The following is a 22,402-nucleotide window of genomic DNA, read 5'->3' as shown; positions in this document are numbered from 1 at the left end:
TTTTACCCTTAACACAGATCACACTAACTCATAAATCAACAGCAGAGAGAAAAAACTCAACGCAAAGTCAAACTCTGCTCTAAAACGTCGGCTCCAAAAGACACAAAAATACTGAACAACAAACTCTTTTCCAGACTCTCCTTGGAGAGGACTGTGTTTCTAAAGAAAAGAGCCAGAAATATAAGAGAAATGACAGCACGTCTCCTTCACACGTCCGTTTTCTCTTACAGATAGTTACAGATAACAGTTCTCCTCTTCTTGCGTAACACAGAAAACATCAGGTTCTTTCCAGCGAGGAATGTTAAACAAGAGTTTTCTTACCTCCGTCCTCCATAAAAAGTTTATTCTAATTCCCTAAATCCTTTCACTAATCCTGATGCCACAGCAAACCACTGCAGCAGACCCCATCTACTTCCCATACCAGTCCATGCACTCTCAACAGTCTCATACTCTTTTATTTATTCATCTTTTTACTTCAGATTTCTCTTCTCTTTTCTTTTTCACAACTGAGCACCAACCCCCCCCCCAAACAAACGAACAAACAAACAAACAAACAAAAGTACATTAATGCTACATTCACCTTCCCCCAAAATCATTAGCATGCCATAACCTAGCCCCCTCATGAACCCCAAATCCCCCACCCCGATGCCCATCCCCCCCCTTCCTCTTTTTCTCAAAGCTCGAACTTACAGACATGTCTGTGGGTAAACAGGATGTAGGTCACGTTCAAGGGCAGAGCCAAGCAATGGTAGTAAGACATATTACATAACGTAGCCCTGCTGTGTGTGCATGTGTGTGTGTGTGTGTGTGTGTGCGCGTAGGCAGAACAGTCATGTACGTGGGCTATGTGAAACGTGAGGCCTCCTACACAAGAACTCTTTGAACTCTTTGGCAATCACAAAGACTGTTCACATCTCAGCTCTGTCACAACACACCCTACTGGAAGACTGAAAACTCACATCTCAGCTCTGTCACAACACACTCTACTGGAAGACTGAAAACTCATACTCAGCTCCATCACAACACACTCTACTGGAAGACTGAAAACTCATACTCAGCTCCATCACAACACACTCTACTAGAAGACTGAAAAATCACAAAGACTGTTCACATCTCAGCTCCGTCACAACACACCCTACTGGAAGACTGAAAACTCACATCTCAGCTCTGTCACAACACACTCTACTGGAAGACTGAAAACTCATACTCAGCTCCATCACAACACACTCTACTAGAAGACTGAAAAATCACAAAGACTGTTCACATCTCAGCTCCGTCACAACACACCCTACTGGAAGACTGAAAACTCACATCTCAGCTCTGTCACAACACACTCTACTAGAAGACTGAAAACTCACATCTCAGCTCTGTCACAACACACTCTACTGGAAGACTGAAGCTCCTCTACAGCCTCACTCATGTGGCTTGGCAGTACTTTCACATACTGCTCCAAAAATAGTCTTTTGCAAACTGATTTTTTGAACACCTGTTCATACTTACTGTGATTTAAATATAGTAGTCTCTCACTATAATTAAACATATATAAGCATTACAATAAAACACAGTTTATAAAACACGTTTCCCGTCACCGGCCTGAATTTGTCATTGTGCTGCCATTTTGCTGACTCAAGGCTCAGTTTCTTTCATCAACAACTCCAGAGTACCAACACTAAATGACACATAATTATCACACTGTCATATGGTGTAAGTTACTCAGATGTAGGTCAGGGATACGAAGACCATGCCTTCTCTGGAGGAGATGGTGGGCAGGCGATGTTCCATGTTTTTCACTGCCTTGTTCAAACGACCCTTGTATATGTGTCCATCCACGCCCATGATGTCCACCTCCTCTGACTGAGGAAAAGAAAGAATTTCATCATGTTTTGATTTTGATTTTTCCAATATGACATTAATACCAAACAGACATTTCAAGCAGATGTTCATTATATCTCCCATTTCCAAAAACTGTTTTGGATTTCGTCCTGCACTGGACTGGAACTGAGCAGAGACCACAAATCTGGTTCACTCTGTTGATTGTTCAGGTTCTGCCTACCTGAATACGAAGATCGGACCCCGGTCCGTTCTGGCCGTCTTCCTCAGTCTGGATGAGGTGTGTGATGTGCTGCAGGCGTGTGTATCTGCGGTGTGGGTAGGTGAGTGTGTGGCTGCCACCACAACTACGTGACATGGTCAGGTAACTGTAGTCTGTCATTTCAGGAATCCGCTCGCTGGGTCAGCCCAGAAAACAACAACAGATCCGGTTAACACGCTGTACCAACCACTCTTTTGAAGTGGGAGTGAAAATAAGAAGCAACACCAATTCACTATGTAGCATGATTGATTCTTCTCGGCAGTCCTGTTTTCCTGTTTCGAAATTCAGGGAACCAACTGGCACAAATATATATATATATATATATATATATATATATATATATATATATATATATACATATTTTTTTTTTTTAGCCAAGTTTAAATGGGACAGATTCAGTTTTAGACTGAACAGACAGACAGACAAACAGACGGACAGACAGACAGACAGACAGACAGACAGACAGATAGATAGATAGATAGATAGATAGATAGATAGATAGATAGATAGATAGATATAGTTAACCCTACAATTACTGGAACCCTTCACGTAATTGAGCAAAAATTATTTTGTGTAAGATAAACAATACACGTACTCCTTCACAAGCTTCACTCATATGTTTGAGAAAATTAGTTCCCTGGTTCTCATTAAAAAAAACCCCAAAAGTTAGAGTTAAGGTTAGGGTTTTTTGAGGAGTAGTATTTTTTTCTGAAATAATTACGTGTCAAAATGATCAGCATCCCTGTTGGAATATTTAACACAAAACCCAAACAAAGTGCTATCTGTTGTGAAATTCTGTGCTTTTTAGTTGAGCTCAGTCTCCAGGATTAGGCTGCTGTCATCCAGTAGTTCCTGTTTCTCCTGGATATAAATATGAAGCTGCATGCAAGTGAGATCCCTTTGTCATCCATCAGCATGGTTAAAGCCAAAGAGCTTTCAACTGAAAAAGAGACAGATGGCTGCTGACCTACACAGATCAGGTAACGGATATAAAAAGAAAAAAAAAATACATTAACATTTGAAAACACCACTAAGCCCAGTCAAATCAAGCTGCAAATTTGCCAAGAAGACCACGCCACGTGTGCATGTGTATACCCCCCCCCCCCCCCCCCCCCCCCCCCCCCCCCCCCCCCCCCCCCCCCCCCCCCCGTGCACGGTGAGGATGAAGGTGCAAGGGGCACAGAGGAATCCAAGCATTGAGGCTCCAGAACTACACAGTTTCCTGGTTATCAAGTTTTAAAATCAACTTGATTTTGATTCAACTTGAACATTTATTTATTTATTCATTTATTTGCCATGCACACCATCCGCATGTTTGGCGACAAAAGAGGCCTTCATTAAGGAAAACACCTGACACCTGAAATAACACCTGACACCTGCACTAAAATATGATGGTGGATCATTAATACTTTTGGGCCTTTTTGCTGCCAAGTGGTTAAGGAGTTCTTGTTAACATCAGTGGCATAACAAATTCCGCTAAGTACCAGAAATTTTAGCCAAAAATCCAGTTGCCCCTGCCAGGAGGTTGAGACTTGACCATAGATGCACCTTTCTACAAGACAATGACTCCCAAATGTATATCAAAACCAACACAGAAATGCTTGCGGGAACACAGAATCAATGCTTTGCAATGGCCATCGCAATGAGATTTGAATCGCACTCAAAACCTGGTCTGAACTGAAGAGAGCAGTCCACAGGTGCAAACCTAAGCCATTCAAGGATCTGGAAATGTTCTGCATGGAGGAGTGGTCCATGATCCCTCCAAAAGTCTGCTCCAAGCTTGTCACATTTTACAACAAGAGACTGTTCATTTTATACATTCATTTTTACTCAATTTCATGAAGGGTGTCAATAATTCCTGAGTTGACTGGAAGTAGACAGACAGACAGACAGACAGACAGATAGATAGATAGATAGATAGATAGATAGATAGATAGATAGATAGATAGATAGATAGATATTTTAAAGGACAAATGTGAACATATCCCTATCCCATACGTTAGTTTGGACTTACTGTTTGGTCACACTTTGACTGGTTCTCTGAAGTGGGCCCACTATGGGCGGGAGGCGGGACTGCGTGAGCTCCCTGATACCCTGATGGCTATAGGGCCGTCCGACCAAGGCAGCGAACTGATTCTGCACTCTCTCTATCTGCCTGCACAGTACACTGTGAGCATGCTGCACTTGCACCAGAGTCCTCTCTGAACATGCCAGCTCATAATGACAATGATTTGTCCCTGATCTAAGGCTGGAACAGAAGGAGATGTGTTTGACAAACTGTTTTTTTTTTTCACTCTCATTTATATTTTTATTGGCGCTTCGATGTCTCAGTGCATACAGACATATCAGTACCACAGTGGAGCAAAGCTATCAACACCTGCAAGCTAAAAAATAGCTTATAGATAACACTAGGAAACAAAATCCACAAGTGTTCAGGTTTGGTTTCGTGATTAGTGATCTATCGGATTATCCCTGATTTTCTGACATCAGTCCAGTTGTTCCTGATGCTCTAGATCCTAATCCGTGAAATTTTCTTCCTTTTTTTCACGCTCCTCTCATATATAACAATTTTGGTTTTGTTTTTATTTTTGATTGATTTCTACATTATCAGGTTCCAGTCTAACTGATATTGGGTGCGACGGAGCAGTGCTGCGACAGTGTTGCGAGCTAAGGAGACCCAGGAGTACTATGCACCCTAGTGGTTGGCGAATGTAAAAGCACAAGGAGAAGCTTACACACCCTCGGCAGTGCTGTCGCACCTGCTCCAGCTCATAGACAGTGTACGGGCGGCTGGGTTTGTGAGCTGGCAGTCCAGGAGCACAGGGTACGGTGAGAATGTGCCTGACGTCACAGGAGAGAATAAGAGAGAGAGAGAGAGAGAGAGAGAGAAATATATTGTACATGTTTTCACATTGAAAATATGATGTATGTGTTTTCTGTTTAATGTATCATTATTGTATTCATTGTTTAATTTACTACTTAAAAACACATACGGTCCTGGTGTCAGCATATCCACCGGACGGTCACAAGAGATGCAGTGGAACCGGGCAACAAGTTGCCTATGAGAGAGAGAGTGAGAGAAAGAAAGGAATGGAAAGAGACGGAGAGAGAGAGAGAGAGAGAGAGAGAGAACTTCTTAGGTCAATGTAAGTCACATACAGTCTAACAGGAACTTAAGCCGTGAAAACAGTCAACCAGTCAATTGTTTCTCACACATATTCAGTTCAGGCTGAGAAATTTTAAAACTGAAAGTAGTTCCTCATAAAAGCTTCAATCATCACTCTCTGACTGAGCAGTTAAGAAAATGCAAAGAGCTGTTTCAGTGGTAAGAGTCAGAGTGAAACTGGTAATGGGGATGGTGAGAAGCACTCACTTCCTGAAACCTGCAGCATCATCTTCTTTGGGCACAGGCGGAGCCTGAAGCTGTTTACAGATGTTCTTCCAACGATCTTCCAACTGCTTCTTCAGAGGATCCAGCTCAATCCGGTTCAGCTAACCAACAATCGCAAAAATATCCTTCAGCCGTAGTAGTGACCTTCCATATGAATGCTGTTTTTTTTTTTTGTTTGTTTTTTTACGTTTGCTGTTAGTACACATCTTAAAGCAGGGTCAAAGTGTCCTGAGGTGTTATTCATCCTGCTACCCTAAATCTCCTGCTCTGGAATGAGACAGTTCTCCGTTCAAAACCAGAGATTCAAAATTCACTTAAGCCCAGGAGGAAATTTTACAGTGGCGTGTGCTGCTGTTTCTCACCTTGCACTCCATCTCAGTAGAGATCTTCTCAATGACCTTGTGCCAGTCTTGCTCCTGGCCCGTGATCTTGCTGAGAAGCTCCTGGAACATTCCGTTGAGTTGTTCTGTCATGGTATCAAACTGCATACGGCTAACCTTAGTCTCCAAAGCCCTCTTGTCTGCTTTCTAGAGGAAGAGAGCACAGCATAACTTCTCTCCATTATGATCCACTATGAATCTCCATTATATCATAGAAACTTGCATATGCTATACGTACCAGAGACGTATAAACATACAATACTACAAGATAAGGTTCAAAACTGGTCTTTCAAACTTTATGTACAGATGAAACATAAATAATCATTTTAAAGGATGAACTCCATCAACTACCATCAGGTGAGGCTGTTTTAACACTGAGTTATGAAATTGTGCTGACACCTAGTGGTTGTAGTAACATAGCTGTAAAACATATCATTACAGTTCTCTACCACAAGCAGCAAGATTCCTGGAGTAAAGAACACATCAAAAGATATAAGTGCAGTTATCTTGAACGATGTGGTTCACAAGTAGCGTGGATCGATTGCATCCACCTATAGCAGAGTGCAGATGAACGTGACAGACAGTGAAAAGCCTGTAGAAAGCAGGAAACTCACAATCTCTATCTCCATCTCCACAAGCTCCTTATCTGCTTTCTTCTCATCCAGCTCCCCAACCGACTTATACAGGAGCTAGAGAGAGACATATCAGTAAAAAAAAACATAAAGGGGAGAGAGAGAGAGAGAGAGAGAGAGAGAGAGAGAGAGAGAGAGAGAACAATGAGACTATTAGAGAATGGGATAACGTCAGATCAGACTTCCTTCCAGGAAGGTATGAAAATAACAGAACCACTTGTTATTTATTCATTACAATACATTTTTCAACTAATGCCCTGACACAGAGAGAACTGAATAGTTTACACACACACACACACACACACACACACACACACGCACACACACACACACACACACACACACACACGTGTATATATATATATACACACACACACACACACACACACACACACACATATGTATTTCATTTAACTGTGCAGGATTAGATCCACAGAGAGGACTTTTTATCTCTTGCAGGGATGTGTTGGGAAGACAGACTGGGTTAGAGCACCATGCCGCACTACCTGGGGAGCAGTATTTGCCCAACAGCTATGGATGTATTTCTAAGATCCCACTCTGGGAATCCCTTCATTACCAGCATAAGTATCATTAGCGTGTGACTTATCTGCTGATCCCACTAGCACTGGCACCTGCCAGATGTTTAATCTTCCCTCAAGCCCTCACACCTGTGCCTCCTGTGAGAGAGCTTCCCCTCATACTCTACAAACCACACTGCTCTGAGAATCTTCCAGATTTTTCTTCTCTGAATTCTATTACCAAACCAGTGTCCCTCGGTCTATTAGTGACTGTTTTGCTAAAACAAATCAGGTATGGAGGAAATATACAAATATGCAAAACATCTTGGCATCCCCAAAACACTGTACATGCACACACACACGTGCCCACACATGCACACGTACCCACACACGTGCACACGTGCAACCACGCGCGCGCACCCACACACACACACACACACACACATGCACACACAACACTCACATCAATGTTTTTCTGTTTCTGAGCATGTTCCTCCACCAGGTGATTAGTTGTAGTGTGGAGTTTTTCACACTCTGCCTGCAGCTGAAGAATGGCCCCCTGCAAGTCACCTATTAGCCCTGAGTTCTGCAGAGAACACACACACACACACACAAACAGAGAGAGAGAGAGAGAGAGAAAGAAAGAGAGAGAAATAAAAAGAGATAGTTCATTCTACAAACCTGTGCTACAGTATACACTATACCTTAATACTCTGTGCTCCCTGTGTTGTGTGCCTTAGTTCTGTGAGGTGCTCTCTTAGTGATGTGTTCTTATATTTTATACCAGTGTGCAGTGTTCCGTGGTTTTTTTAAGTGCTTTGTGCTAAACCGTGCTACATCTTGGCCGGCTTTAGATGGGTGTGCTGTACAACAATGCAGTGTGCTGGTCTGTGTTGATATGTACCTCGGTACCCTGTGTTTTCTGCTCTCTGCTCTGCTGCTTCATCAACTTGGTGACCGTGCTCTGCAGTTTCTCATACCGCTGAAACAACTGACTGACCTTCCTACTCACATCTACAGAGCGGGAAATACATGTTGACCCTTGACCCTGATCCTGACCCTGCCCTAACCCTGGATCCTCCTGCTGAACACTCCGTGAGAGCAGAGAAGATGATGACACCATCATATCTTCCAACATGGACTGTAGGTTGTCCAGCTACAGTAAAGCAGCAGTAAGAGAGGGACATGCTGTTTATTCTAAAGAGCAAAAATCTCCCATGACTGGTGTTTTTGTATACAGAATACACGGTATCTCTGACTGTCTCTGTTTCTTTTCTTTCTCTCTCTCTCTCTCTCTCTCTGACCTGCTCCTGTAGATGACTGTATTTGCTGCTCTCCTTCTCTGCCTCCTCCTCTTCCCTCAGCACCTGCACATCCTCCTCCAGGTTCTGCACTTTCCTCCTGCATCCATACAAACAGAGTGACTCTATACATTACACTGAGTGCCTCAAACAGACTAACTGCTGAATTATAATACACAGTATAATGTAGAAAATATGTCCGACCCTCTGTATAGAAGTATATACTATATACTTATGTTTTAAACATACAGTATTTGAAGATTCACTTGGATTTTGATGTGGACTTCCTTAGGTCTGTGTAAATATTGCTACTGATCTCTTGGTGTCCTGTTATTATTACCTGAGATGGTCTACCTCCTGCTGAACTGTTGTCTCCTCTCCACCTCCCTCATGCAACATCAACTGCTCCAACTCCATCATCTAGAACATCACCAGCACTGTGTTTGTGTTTGTGTGTGTGTGTGGTGTGTGTGTGTGTGTGTATGCACATGTGTGCACACTTTTTCCAAAGCACTTTAATACCTTCTCCCTCTGTGTCGTTAGGTTGTCCACCATGCTTCTCAGATCATTCATCTGTTCCAGTACGTTCTCTGGCATGTCCCTTTCTCCTGACAGCATCACGGACAACGTGAGTGAACATGTCTCTCAGCATAACACACAATTTAAATGCATATTTCTACACACCTATTTCTCTCTCCCGTTTGATTTACATGCACTGTAAACACACATTTATCTCTCCTGTTAGAGGACTGGACTCAGTAAATGAAACTCTCTCTAAAAAAGAAATATGACTGAAGTGCTAGTGTAGGGATGGAACATTTTTTGTTGAACAGCAGGAACAGCTGTGTGTGTGTGTGTGTGTGTGTGTGTGTGTGTGTGTGTGTGTACATTAAGTCTTAACTGCATGAATGTTCTCTCACTGCTTTATCAATGACAAAGCTTTGCTCATGTCCAGTGGATCAGCTCAGGTGAGAAACTGTTCATCATCACTACACTAATAATAATTACCCATGTCTCTGAGAACTTCAGTCAGGTGCTGTAACTGGACATGGTCAGCCTTCCCTTCTTCCAGCAGCTTCACCCGAGTCTCCAGGCTATCATGTCTCTCCCTCAGCCTCCCGACATCCCTCAGGGCCTCAACAGCCTCTGGGTAACGCTCTGCTCCGAGGCTCACACGAGACAAGGATCCCCCAAGTGTTGTTAACACCCCATCTGAAGGAGACTGCTGGGGCGGGGCAGGGTCCATAGTTGTAGTGTCTGCAGTTGTAGTCAGGTGGCGTTGAGCCTCACCAGGAGAGTCTGTTATTGTTGTTGTGAGACCAGAGACAGCCATGGAGTCTCTCACTGCCTGAGTATGGTGGAGCGAGAGAGAGAGCGAGAGAGAGAGAGAGAGAAAGAGAGAGAGAGAGAGAGTGAACATCAATACCATTACACACTCAGTGTTTTTTTTTTTAATACCACAGGAAACCAGTTCTCAAACATGCAGCAAAAAGTTTCAGCTTGACGACAAAGCCATCGAATTAAAAGCAATCTAGGGTCAGTCTGTCCAGACTCATTCCGAATTTAAACCCTTAGCCAATTAACAAACCATGTGAGCATTTCACAGCTGTGACATACATTTTCTTTTCAGTCAAACACAAACTCAGCACCTTTACCCTTTGGTTGGAATTTACTCGCTGATGTCTCTCGGTACTATTACTGTCACTGCTGAAACCATGAGCGTGTATTCTTGTGCGTCTATCTTCCTTCAGTTTGCCATTAATGATAGCTCGTTTCCCAATGATGAATGAGTGCAAGTGAACTGGACTGGAGTCATTGTTAATTGTTAATTGTTAATTGTGTCAAGATCGTTAAACTAAAGATCCATATACCTGCTGAAGGGTCTCTCTCTCATTGACGAGAGCGGCCTGCATGACCTCCCAGGTCACACACTGAGTGAGCTCTTCTGGATCAGGGTATTCTGCAACCTTCCCCTGCAACTCTCTCTACAAGCAGAAGGAACCATAGTCTGTAAGCTTGATTGCTTGACAAATGAGCTTCGCTGTAAACCCACAGTAACTCTATACGTGAAGATATACATGCCCAAAGAGAACAAATACCAGCCTAAAAACATGCTGTTCAAACACATTTCAAACTTACTGTAGCTGCTTCCAAATTCTCCACTTGGTGGAAACATTTCTCCACAGTGGTGATTCTGTTGACCAGCTCACTGATGTTTAGCTGAGGATGACAAAGAGTCGCATCACTGTTGTGTTTGTTAGTAGGGAATGGACAAAAAAATTCTAATTCTAACTGCATGTGTGTGTGTGTATGTGTGTGTGTGTGTGTGTGTGTGTGTGTAAGTCACCTGACTGAGCTCATTCTGTAGGGCTTCGACTTCCTCCTTCCGACTGTTCATCAGCTCTTTCAGTTCCTGAATCTCTCTCAGTAACTCTTGAATTAAAGTCATTGCCTAAAAACAAAGATGTCAATGACCCTTCCATGCTTCAGTGACAAAGAGTTTCATTCTGATTCATCTCATTCATATGTTCCTCCCACTCAGCTGCCTTGTAGTAAATTTCCTGAGCATAACTTCTGTTTATTTTTGCTAACCACAAAACACTAACCATAACTAGCTTTCAATAATCATTTCCTATATCTCTCACCACAGGACAGAACACAGAGGAGTTTAAAAACATTAAACGAGCTTCAGTTCAATACGTCCTCCTTATGTCTCTTTAGTTTCCTTTTTTATCTTTTAATTACCCTTGTACTTGTTTAAAGATCAGTAACACAGTTTGTCTGAGCGGGGCCCCAGAAATCCTGCTCAGGTTCCTAACTCCAACGGGGTGTTTCCCGGATGCCTCCGTGGGACCACGGAATCCCATTAGTACCGGATAAAAGCGGAAATGCAACCACTCTTTGGCTTAACCCTGAAAATGTATGCATAACCCCCTCCATCTTATTGTTTCATTTGTCTCTCTCTCTTATTACTGTTTGGCTGCCTGGTGAGGCTTTGTTGACATAGCTGTCAAATTTGTCTTTGGCTGACTAGCTTGTTAGATTAAAGGGAGGACCTGAGCATACAAAATGGCAGGGAGAGCAAAGGTATGATAAACATTCCTGCAATTACTCCAAAAAAACTGTTTCCTGCAGGGAGACAGGGGCTTATTCTTACAATTCTCATAGTGTTTAAGTCATAGCTAAATGTGTCTCTATGATGTACACTGCTATGATGAAGGAATACACACACATACACAGACACGCACGCATGCATGCACGCACACGTGCGCGCGCACATACACACACACCCCCCCCCCGATCAAAATGCCTCTGAAGAATTCTTTATGGATAAATGACTAACAGCTTGTTAATTATTGCATACACATGTCAAGGTCCATTGTTTGACTGGACTCCTGTAATAAAATGCTTCAGAGAATCAGTGCAAACTGACCAAGAGACTGTTCCCAAACACAAACCTGTGTGCTGTGACGTATTTTTCTTAATGAATCAGCCACAAATTCAACAAAAAAGCCCAAAGCAATTCACACATTGTAGGACAAGGTACAAAAGCGGTGGTAATTTCCCATGGGGGATTTTCCCCAACCTGAGTCTTAACTCACATCTGTGGGTGACATCAAAAAATACAACACTTGGCAAAAAGTCAGCTTATCTGCACACGACTCTGTTCTGTGGTCAGACTAACACAGTCCTGTCTTATCTGGGCACAGCGTACCATCTGTGCCTACCGCTCCGCAGCCAGACACATGTGGCGTGGCAGAGGAACCACCTATACGTTACCCAAGGCTACCAGCTTGGCACTGCTAAACAAGACAAAAACAGTTGTTTGCCTTGATCTGAGAAGCAACAATCAAAAGTAGGTAACAAACAGTAGCTTGAAACAAATAGCAATATAAATACACACACACACAGACACACACACATATACACACACAAAGCCACTTTTATCAATGGAGAGGGGGAAATATGCGTAGGTTGCCTGGAGAAGCATGCTTATCTTCCTCTGATGTGTGACTGTTTAGCCAGAGAACTTTGAAACTGACAGTAAGTCATTAACTGGGTTGGACTGGGGCGACTGGATGTCTGGACTCTCTCCATGCCAATGTGAGCACAGAATGCCAATCAAACTGAATTTCCCGTGCCCCGGGAGTTTTCCGTGCGGTCACCGTGTCACTCTATAACACGCCTTTGACGGCAACATTGCCCCGGGCAACCTCCACAATGTGTTAAATAAGTATCCCTGTTGGCTGCATTCCTGCGCTCTATCCATCCAGCTAAAGCCAGCCACAGTGGCACTGTCTTCTCCTACATGTGTAAGTTACAGGGTCAGTTAAGGTCAACAGAGTACATAGATGACTCAAAATCTATCCATTAATGATTAAGGGCAGGTTTTTTTTGTTGTTTGTTGATTGTCACACACGTCAGCCGAGTTCTATTCTCTCAGTGACAGCAAACATTGTCCCAGCAGGGGGCTAATTACACCAGGCTTATCAGAGAGAGAGAGAGAGAGAGAGAGAGAGCAGAGGTGGGAGGGAGAAACCATCATCATTAGAACATCCCTCCTAGGCATGCCCGGACAATACCACTGCTATGTCATTAACACAACTCTCTGCCTAACTGCTAGGCTATGTGTGTTATATATTATCCACCTGTTTTCTATAGAACCTGCATTAAGCAATATTTCAGTCAAAACATTTTGTTTGACTTTCACAATAGGCAGAGTGCTCAGACACAAAGCAGTTATCTCACAATGTGAAAGATAACTTAACTTCATGTTACAAATTAGGGTCAAGTCAATAAACTGCAGTCTACACGTGAACTGATATGGTTATGAATCGTATATGTTGTCATTGGTGCCAGTCATCACTAATGATTTGGCCAGTTTTGAATGCTATGAATATAACATATTTTTATCAGATGATTTTGGTCTATATATTCTGAGAGCAGTGCCAGGAGTAAAGCAGTGTTCCTAAGTAGCTGGTTATGATGGGTGAAATGCAGGACAAATGTCCCTATGGGGATCTATACAGTATGACTTAACTTAGTGAGGGGAAAGAGAGTTGGCAGTGCAGTTTTGGAAACTTGAACAGTGTCACAGACAGGTTATCTGAGAATAGGGTTCAATGTCTGTCCCCCTTTGTCCTGAGAAGCTTTCATCACACACCTATCTGATGCTGAAAGACTGAGATGAGAGAGTCACTGTACTGAAGCCCCCCAGCTGAGAGAATGTTCTAGAGTTTCTGACATTGTGTGTGTGTGTGTGCGTGTGTGTTAGGGGTGGGGCAGGGTGGCTATAACAGCTATAATAAGCATAGTTTCATAAGAAACCTAAACTGGAAGGCCATAAAAAAAAATCTCTAAATAACTGTGTACGAACATGAGCAATGGTAAAATGAAGAACAATGAGCTAAGACATAATCTGACATTAAAAACAGTCGTCTTAATTTGCTTAAAAATGATCACCTGACATTTTTATCCATACACCCATTACGCACACAAGATGAGGTTTAGTTAATTTAGATCGGAATGGTTCCACTGTGTGCCATTTTAAGAGGAGGAGCCTACCTTGGAAATTCCATCCTCGTTCGCCTGCACTTTCCTCCGGAGCTGCATCAGCTGCCACATGTCATTTACCGGTGTGCTCCCAGATGCAGTACGGTTCAACAGGTCGGTACCGCTGGGCAACGTGTCTAGGGCGGCCATCTGCTCTTCGATCTGGCGTAATTTGTTTTCCATACGATTGTAAAGGCTTGATTTTTCTGGTGGACATGACTGGGTGATAGGCACGGCGCTGGGATCTCGTCCCCCGTCATCACCTTTCCATTCTGCAGTCATATTTTGTATTTTTAGATGTCCCAAGATAGCGTGTAGTAAAGTGTGCAAACCATTGAAATTGACAGCTCCTGGTTCAGGCGTACCGATCGAAAGGTTCAGCAAGTCATACAAAGTAATACTGGACGACATGCTGACACGACTTCTTACCTATACTTTCGATATGGAATTTAATAAGATGTTCCTGGGCAGATGTTTTGGTGGAAATTGTCCAGTTTGATCTAACATCTTGTATTCTGAAGAAATGAATTAGAATCGGAAAAGCAGGACATGCCCAATAAATAAATTCAAATCAACCTAAGAAATTAAATAGCAACAAAAAAGTGAACTTAAATCAAAGATATTAAAGCAAGTCACTGAGCAGTAAAATTAGCCTGCCCCTCAGTCCCCTGGGAGAAAGGGAATGAGAAAGGCTGTAAACCGACACTTAATCTTTTAACTGTAAAAATCTGTCGGCAGCTATTCAACCTTTGTGGCATTTAACTCGCATGTCACTAGCGGCTTTGCTTTGGTGAAATGTTACAAAAATCAACATTCTCATTCCGTTTGCCCGCCTCCCGAAGACGCGTATTGGTCTTATTAAGAAGAATGGTGTTTTGTTCGCTTTTTCAATTGGATAGATTATCCATCAGTCGCAGAACATGCTCATCCCCGTTGTGACTCACGGCGTCTGTGGTTGCCAAGAAACAGACTCCAGCTCTGCGCTAGAACTCCGCTGTACACCTGCGAAGTCTATACGAACCATACGAAAATGAGCTAATAAACGTGCGTAATAACACAAGTAAAAAACCCCAGAAATTAAAATGATATTGCAACAAGAGAGAACGGCAAACACCGCACTTTAACAAGACCGTAGCCTTTCTGTTAACAAATCAATAAGTAAGACTGATTCATCAGGTTTGCGCATTGAAAAGCTACATCTCTTCAGACACAAACTTTACTTCTTCCCCATTACAAATCTAAACAAAAGATTTTGCTAATATATCCTCTGTCATCTGCATATAAGCTCTCTGTACATACCTCTGAATATCTGAATAATGTCACCTGCATATAATATTCATAATATACACTATGGATATTTTATGAATACACAACCATGAATTTTGAGTGAAAGACAAAAGAAACAAAAGACCTTAAGTAAGGCTCAAAATAATCTTTAATCATATACATAGATATAAAAACAAGAATGAAAATCCTGATGCTTTTCTCATTTTTTTTTTTTACAAGATACATTCAAGTATAAGATATTCATAAACATACAGAATCCATCAGTTCAGTTTCCCTCAACATCCTATAGATTTCCATTACCCCAAAACCAGACGCACACATCATCAGCATAGTCGACATCAAACCAGAATGGCTCTGACTGGTAATGTAGTTGTGCACTAAAGGCAAACTCTGTACTGTACATTCAGCATAAATGTCTAATGGGTCGCTTACTCAAAAGTCACTCTGCTGTACCGAAAAAAAAAAAAAAAAAAAAACATTACAAAATGCCTGGTACCAGTGGCACTTGACAGACAGCTCTTAAAAGAAAATGAAGATGACAGAAAGAAAACAACAGGTTGTGTACTTGAATAATCTGAGATGAGGTATTCATATAACATCGTGACAATACAAAGAACGTTTGTCACCGGTCATAATCTGAGTTAATGCCATAGCGTTGTGTGCATCTGCGTGCAAATGGGACGATAAAAGCGAACGCAGTGATTTTAAAATGCAGTTGCGGAGACTCAAAGTCTTGACATATTTTCACCGAGAACGGTTGGGCGACGTCGGCATCCCGCCTCCCGTGGAACTGCAGCGTGTGAAAGCATTTGCTTCGGCTCGACACAAGTGTGCCCAACTCAGTTCATCAAGGCCCTGGAGAGAATCTGAATCACCGTTAATATTGCATTTGTGTAAAACTGGAGTACATGGCCGTAGACAGTGCAGCATCACAGAAGTGGGCTGCTTATCCTTTGCCTAATCGGTTTTGCTCTGAACAGGAGAACACAGACACATGAGCAGGACTCAGATGGACCCAAAACAGCAATTATACAGTGGATCAGCAGTTCTGCATTTCAACAGCAAATCATTTTAAAAATGCTCAGATTTCATCCATGTTCTATTTTGTCAAGCTTCTCATACCATCCTCATCCTGCATCAGTTACTCCATAGTTACTCCACACCGTATTTAAGTAACATTGACTGTAAAGAGTCTGAAATGAGCCAGTCTAATGGAAATTCTCAACAGACAACAGTTGTTTCTTTGGCAAGCATTTTCTTCCCCTAAAAAAAAAGAGCGGTAACCAACTTGAATAAAAGTAATGGAGCAAAAACAGTGACTGCTTGATTTCATATTTCATTTCTATTTACTAACTACATTTAAAATGCAGGTAACTTTTTAAGGGTGGAGCCATTGTCAGCTATTATAGGGTATTATAAATTACTCTTTTAGATTAACATATTTACAAACATATTAAGTTTACAGTGTGCATAGCAATTTCACGTATATTCCGATGCTCTAAAACGACTAAAATTGGATGACTAAGGTTTTGAATTCTTCGGTTTACATTTTCTCCCTTTTCATGTTTCTCGCATCCAATCAGAAGTCACATGAGTAATTTTTAGTGCACTGTAAATGGTGGCAATGTTAGTTTGGCAGCTGCCCTTTTTTTTTTGACAGCTTCACTGCAACAAACAACCTAACTGTTTACTTCACTAAGATGTGCAAAACGTCCCAAATAACATAAAAGAATCTGAGTGTTTGATCAACAATGATAGATGAACTGAATTAATATTAATATAGAATACTTCCATGTGCAGCCGACTTGTTCTCAGTACAAATAAAGAAACAGTCGAGCGTTCTCCATTTCCTCTGATCTGCAAAGTAAACAAACTGAAAAAACAAACAAAAAAAAGGCCATCAACCGCAGGTTCTATGCCATCAGGGAGTGAAAAGGCTGAGCGAGAGAGTCTCCTTAAAGAGAAGTAAAAATAAGATGAGAAAGTCACAGAAATGTCCACTGAAAAATTCTCCTCTCCCCTGGGCTTGGCTGTTAGATGCTGTCGTAGTCAGAGTCCCGTCTGTTGTTGACGACTATCCACTCGGTGACAAAAAAAGAAAGCGTCCCCAGAAATCCAAACACAACCATGATCAGCAGCTGCCAGTGCAAGAGCAGATAGTTGCTGTAGAAAAAGGCCACAGCTGCAGTGATGGACTACAGAAAGGGAAACAGAGCAGAGGGTAACGTTAAAGATATGGGGAGAAAGTGCAGGACCAGGTGAGCACAGGGATGCTATTTCAGTAACAGAGATTTTCTTTTATAGAAAGTTCAGCATGTTCGTATGTTCCACCCTCCTTTTTCCTACGCGATTATTAATACTTGCTTCATTAAAAACAACAAACTAACAAGACCTAAAGAAAAAAAAAAAACTTACTACACTAAAGCTAAAAGCTATTTTAAGAAGTTATATAGTGTATGAATTCAAAATAACCATGTATAGATCAACCACCTGAACAAATTTGAAGACTGCGAAGGCAGGGGCGCTATCTTCGCGGAACATGAACCCGACGATACTGAGGAGCTGGGTGTTAAAGCAGCTGTCCCCAAATCCCAGCAGGAAACTGCACAGTAACGCCACGTCCACGCTAACAAAGAAAACAGAACCATTTAAAAGCATTCTAGTTGTTCTGGTTTTTTTTAAATTGATACGCTTTCCCAACATAAAATGAAGTACTCGTTATTATTTTCTTATGACAGATATTTAGGCAACACTGAATTGTTAGTCAATTCTAACATTGGTTGCATTCATGCACAGCACAACAAATGATTAAGAAAGCATCTTCTGTGCGTCATGTTGCCTGTAACTCTACTCTACTCTCCTCCCTCCATCCAGGCCCCACATACTCAGGAGTTATGTAGGCTTGCTGATCTATCCCTTCCTCCGGGGCCAGTGGTGCATCCTTGGCTATGTTGAGGAAGATCAAGTAGAATGCCAGATAGTGTGTGAGGATTCCCAGCAGTACCACGGGGTTCCTCCCAAAATGTTTATACTTGTTCAGCATCCCAAACAGTCCCCCTCCTGGACAGACGGAGTAATTACATACAGAGTAATCAGACAGACAGAAATGCCAAGAAATGACACTGGATTTGGTGGCACTGTAACAGAGACTCACCCAATATTTCTCCAAGTCCAATAAATATTCCTGACAACCCAATGAGGCCTTTAGCGTCATGACCAAACTGGGTCATCGCTCCGATACATGTCCCGTACACTCCACTGTAGAAGGTAAGCTCAAGCCCTGAGAGAGAACTCATTGTCAATAATCTTTTTTTTTTTAAAAGTGTTTATCACAATAAAAATAACTATAAACAAACAAAACAAAAAAAAAAAACACACCCCACAAAAAGTAAACTGCTTTAACAAAATCAAACTTAGAGCCTTATAGAATCGCCGACCATGTGATTAGATCACTGTCGACAGAACTTGTACTTTGCGGTCATGAACAGGTTACCTGTGTATGCTATGGGGACGCTGAGCAGTAGCATCTCTCTGGTCACAGACAGCCGCAGGGCTTTCTCTGTTAAAATATCACAAGACCGTGGGATACAATCAGGGATGTGTTCTTCACATCACTTGAGGGTAATTTAAATGTCTAAATGAGATACTCACTGAATGCATCAAAGGCCTGAGAGGACAGACTCCGAGGAGCGCTGAGAGAGAGAGGCAAACAAGCAAAAATGGACAACAAGAGGATTACATAAAGCATGAGGTCTGCATGTTAAAGATTGTCGTAATACACAACCTACAAATTATTGGGTTAAGGAACAAATCTGTGTCTTCATTTTTTTTACAACACAGAAATCACAAGTTCCGCTGCCTTCCTGAATGCAAACAGTGTGATATCTGACAAATTAGGTGTTTAATTTACAGTCTTAGTGACTGCATGGTAGGAGAGGGAAGCGTTGTTTTTTTTCTGTCCAGGGCACTTATTTATCACGTAAAAACACACTCACACCACCCCTGAGTCGCTCTCAGACAGGTCGGCCGGCAGAAGTGACTCAGACGCCTCAGTGGAAGAGCTCTCTGTCTCCGCCGGCCGCTGGATGAGGAAGAAGAGGAAGCTGCCGACAAGGCTGATGACGGTGAGGGAAATGAACACCGTTTGCCGATCCTTATCTGAGGCGCAGAAAGAGTGACACATGCAAGAGAAAAAAAAAAAAATCATCTCTATAATCGGCCTCAGAAAGACACAAGTGTCTCTACTGAGTCTTCAGAGACTGAAGTAACTAGGACATGGAAATGAAAAGTAAAAGGGACTCAGATAAAGCATGGTTTTCAAACATTACTACATCAACGTTTTCAGACCGTTCAACTCACCTGATATGTGCATTTTCCCCTGCCAGGCAAGATATATGTATAGATTGCCAAAGAACAAGCTGGAAGAAAAACAAAATGAGAAAAAAACCCCCAAAACAAACAAACTTGAATAAACTGTGGCAAAACACTGAAACTTTAAAATGAATTTTAGGCATCCATTCAATCCACTGATTAGATTAGAAGAAACAGATCACTGGACTTAGTACCTGAACTGTAGCAGAGCCCAAAATATGCCACTGTTTCTGCCTATGGTGGAGTCACTGGAGTTTATTGCCAGGACGTTACCCTGAGCAGTCCACAGCACTGTGAAGAGTCATTGCAAAGAATGATGGAACAGCAGGAAAAAAAGGAAAGCTTCAATGAGAATAAGAATGAATGTGAGGAAACTATGAAATCTATGAATTAGATTACCTGCGGCTGCAATGCCAACCAGGACCGAAGCAGTGTAGAAACTCCAGGTGAAAGGATGGATAAACATAGCAATGTATCCACTGAGGAAAAACAAAAAACATTCATACAGTGAAGAATAAAGCAACAGTTTCACATCAACTATCATAAAGATGTGTCACTGGAAATAAGAAAGAAATTTCTTTCACTGGGTTCATACATGAACAAAACTGGTTACTTAGCTAATTCAGTAATAACAGCATAGCCTCCAGACAATAAATGAAAAGATTTGACACACACAAAAAAGGCTGAATTCACTTCAGTGCAGATTAACGAAGGTGACTACACACAGATAAATCAATCGGTGTCAGTATTCTACAGTGTGTACAGGGTTTTGCTTACCTATACACTAAACCACTGAAAAACAGAGAGAGTTGAGGTCCAATGACTGCGACCACTGAGGGAGCTATCAGATTAGATGCAGAGAAGACTCCATAGATAATAGACATGCTACAAGAGAAAGCAAATATACATCAAGAAGGAAAGTAGAAAGTCAAGAAAATGTTCATTCATATGCTGAAAATATGGGTTTAAAACAAAAGACCCCCCCCCCCCCCCCCCCCCCACCACCCCCAAGCAACCCTTATCTTGTTTCTTTCTATGGTAATAAAAGGACAACTGTTTCCAAAGTCTGCATGTTTACTCAGCGGTGATTAACATCAGATGTCCATGGATTCCAACATCCAAAAATAATCTTTAGCCTAAAACTTTTCCAAACTGTTCAAGAGTCTGCGACATATGAGGTCATATGAAATTCATTTCAGTGATACAACCACCTCCTTTCACTAAGAGACCTGAAAGTACCGCTTTGTTTGGAGGACCTGGCAGATCTAATTAGAACACCTCTTGAAGAGGATGGATGCCTGGCTTCATTGAATTAAGTGATATTACAACTTTCGGTCACCACTTTTTTTTTTTAGGCTTTTTGCGACGTACAGTAAATATTTCACTTATCATACCGAATTCCTTTCAAGCAAACACAAAGATAAAACTCGTTTAAAGCACAATATATTTACAAACAAGTAGCTTCTCTGTCAAATACCTCACAGAACGTTTCTGAGATCCACTGGAACTACAATGTGCTGATATAAACTAAATCGGATAGTATAGTCAAATAATAATGTACCTCGTGTATCCACTTCCATGAAACTCAGAGCTGTTGAAACTCTTCATCACTGTTTGCTGGAAAGGAAATGAACAACAAAATCACAGTAAGGTTTTCTCTAAATGTCTTTATATAATCCACACCTGCAAACACAATTCGTTTCATCTCCTAAGTGAGAAAGTTCGGTTTGGACAACAACACTAGTTCTTTTGCACGATAAAGTATACAGCATGCAGAAAGACATATTATGTCATATACTTTACATATAACTTTATAACAAGGTGGATGTTAGCAGTTAAATAACACTACTGTTTCGCGAGATTACTTGATGGTTTATATGAACGAACAAAAGTTTCAGAGGTCTTAAAGAGATATTGAAGAAAATTAAATGTATCTATGAACTCTATGCTAGATTTCTTACCTCAATGTTTCCACATGTCTGAAAAGCGGTGAACATGAACATGAATCCGAAGCCCAAGATGATGATATTCAGCAGCGATTTCCCCTCTGGACTCATTTTGGCTGGATAATCTTGCTCAGTTACAGTTTAGAACTACTGAAAAAGAGAGGATTCTTGACCTCACTCTAAGGACACACGAAGAACCTTACTAAGTCACACAGAGGTGATGCAATGATTTAGCTAGCAGCTCCACTCTCCATAAACAGATATGAACACTGCTTAACTTGTTCTCTACTCCTCTGCAGAGAGGTTTATTCACCCAAACCCAAAGGTCACAGTGTTGTTATGATAGGCAACTGTACAAACTTAAAACTGGATTTTTTTCGGTCATAATTTTGCCAAAGCAATTGTCTTCTTGAAGCAAAAACTTACCGATAACCGGGTGCGGTAGTAGTCTGCGGCTAATTTCTTCCTTGTACAACTATACCAATACCCTCATCTCGAAAAGCGCTCGTTTCGATCTAAACGTTAAAAGGGGAATACTAATTTATTTTTACATTTGATAATTAGTAAGCATCAGCGGCAAAGTTTTCCTTGGGTCCAGTAAAATATAACAGATCCACGATATCTCTGTTGTATGACTGAACCGCAGAATAAGTGTCATGTGAGACATCAGCTGACAAATCGAATCTTTGTTTCCAGCATGCTAGTAGGATATGTAGTTCTTTTGATATTCAGTGACTCAGTGTCTTCCGGAATAACACAAAAAGGTTTTACGCACATACGAAATCTCGTTACCTTATACGCTTGGATTGCACGTTTTATACCTTAAATTAGTGTTCATACTGTAACACATCAATCTCTTAATGGATTGATTATAAGTGTTTTTGTATTGATCCTACTCCCGCCATTTTGAGAAAGGAAGTGTATGCACTCC

General features: G+C 41.6%; 1 protein-coding gene across 1 annotated transcript; it reads right to left on the bottom strand.

Moving 5' to 3' along the window:
• Positions 1-17,090: 17,090 nt before the first annotated feature.
• mfsd11 (major facilitator superfamily domain containing 11) lies at positions 17,091-21,582 on the bottom strand. Its single transcript, XM_030790756.1, is given in 13 exon segments — positions 17,091-17,349; positions 17,645-17,780; positions 18,040-18,214; positions 18,309-18,434; positions 18,648-18,713; positions 18,806-18,846; positions 19,123-19,312; positions 19,514-19,572; positions 19,720-19,816; positions 19,925-20,004; positions 20,303-20,410; positions 21,087-21,142; positions 21,487-21,582. Coding segments are annotated over 13 exon segments (1,392 nt in total). The 3' UTR covers positions 17,091-17,187.
• Positions 21,583-22,402: the final 820 nt, after the last annotated feature.

Source organism: Chanos chanos, chromosome 13 (genome assembly GCF_902362185.1).
Source record: "Chanos chanos chromosome 13, fChaCha1.1, whole genome shotgun sequence".
NCBI lineage: Eukaryota > Metazoa > Chordata > Actinopteri > Gonorynchiformes > Chanidae > Chanos > Chanos chanos.
Note: the sequence above shows the minus strand (reverse complement) of the source record. Positions and strands in the feature narration are given on the sequence as shown.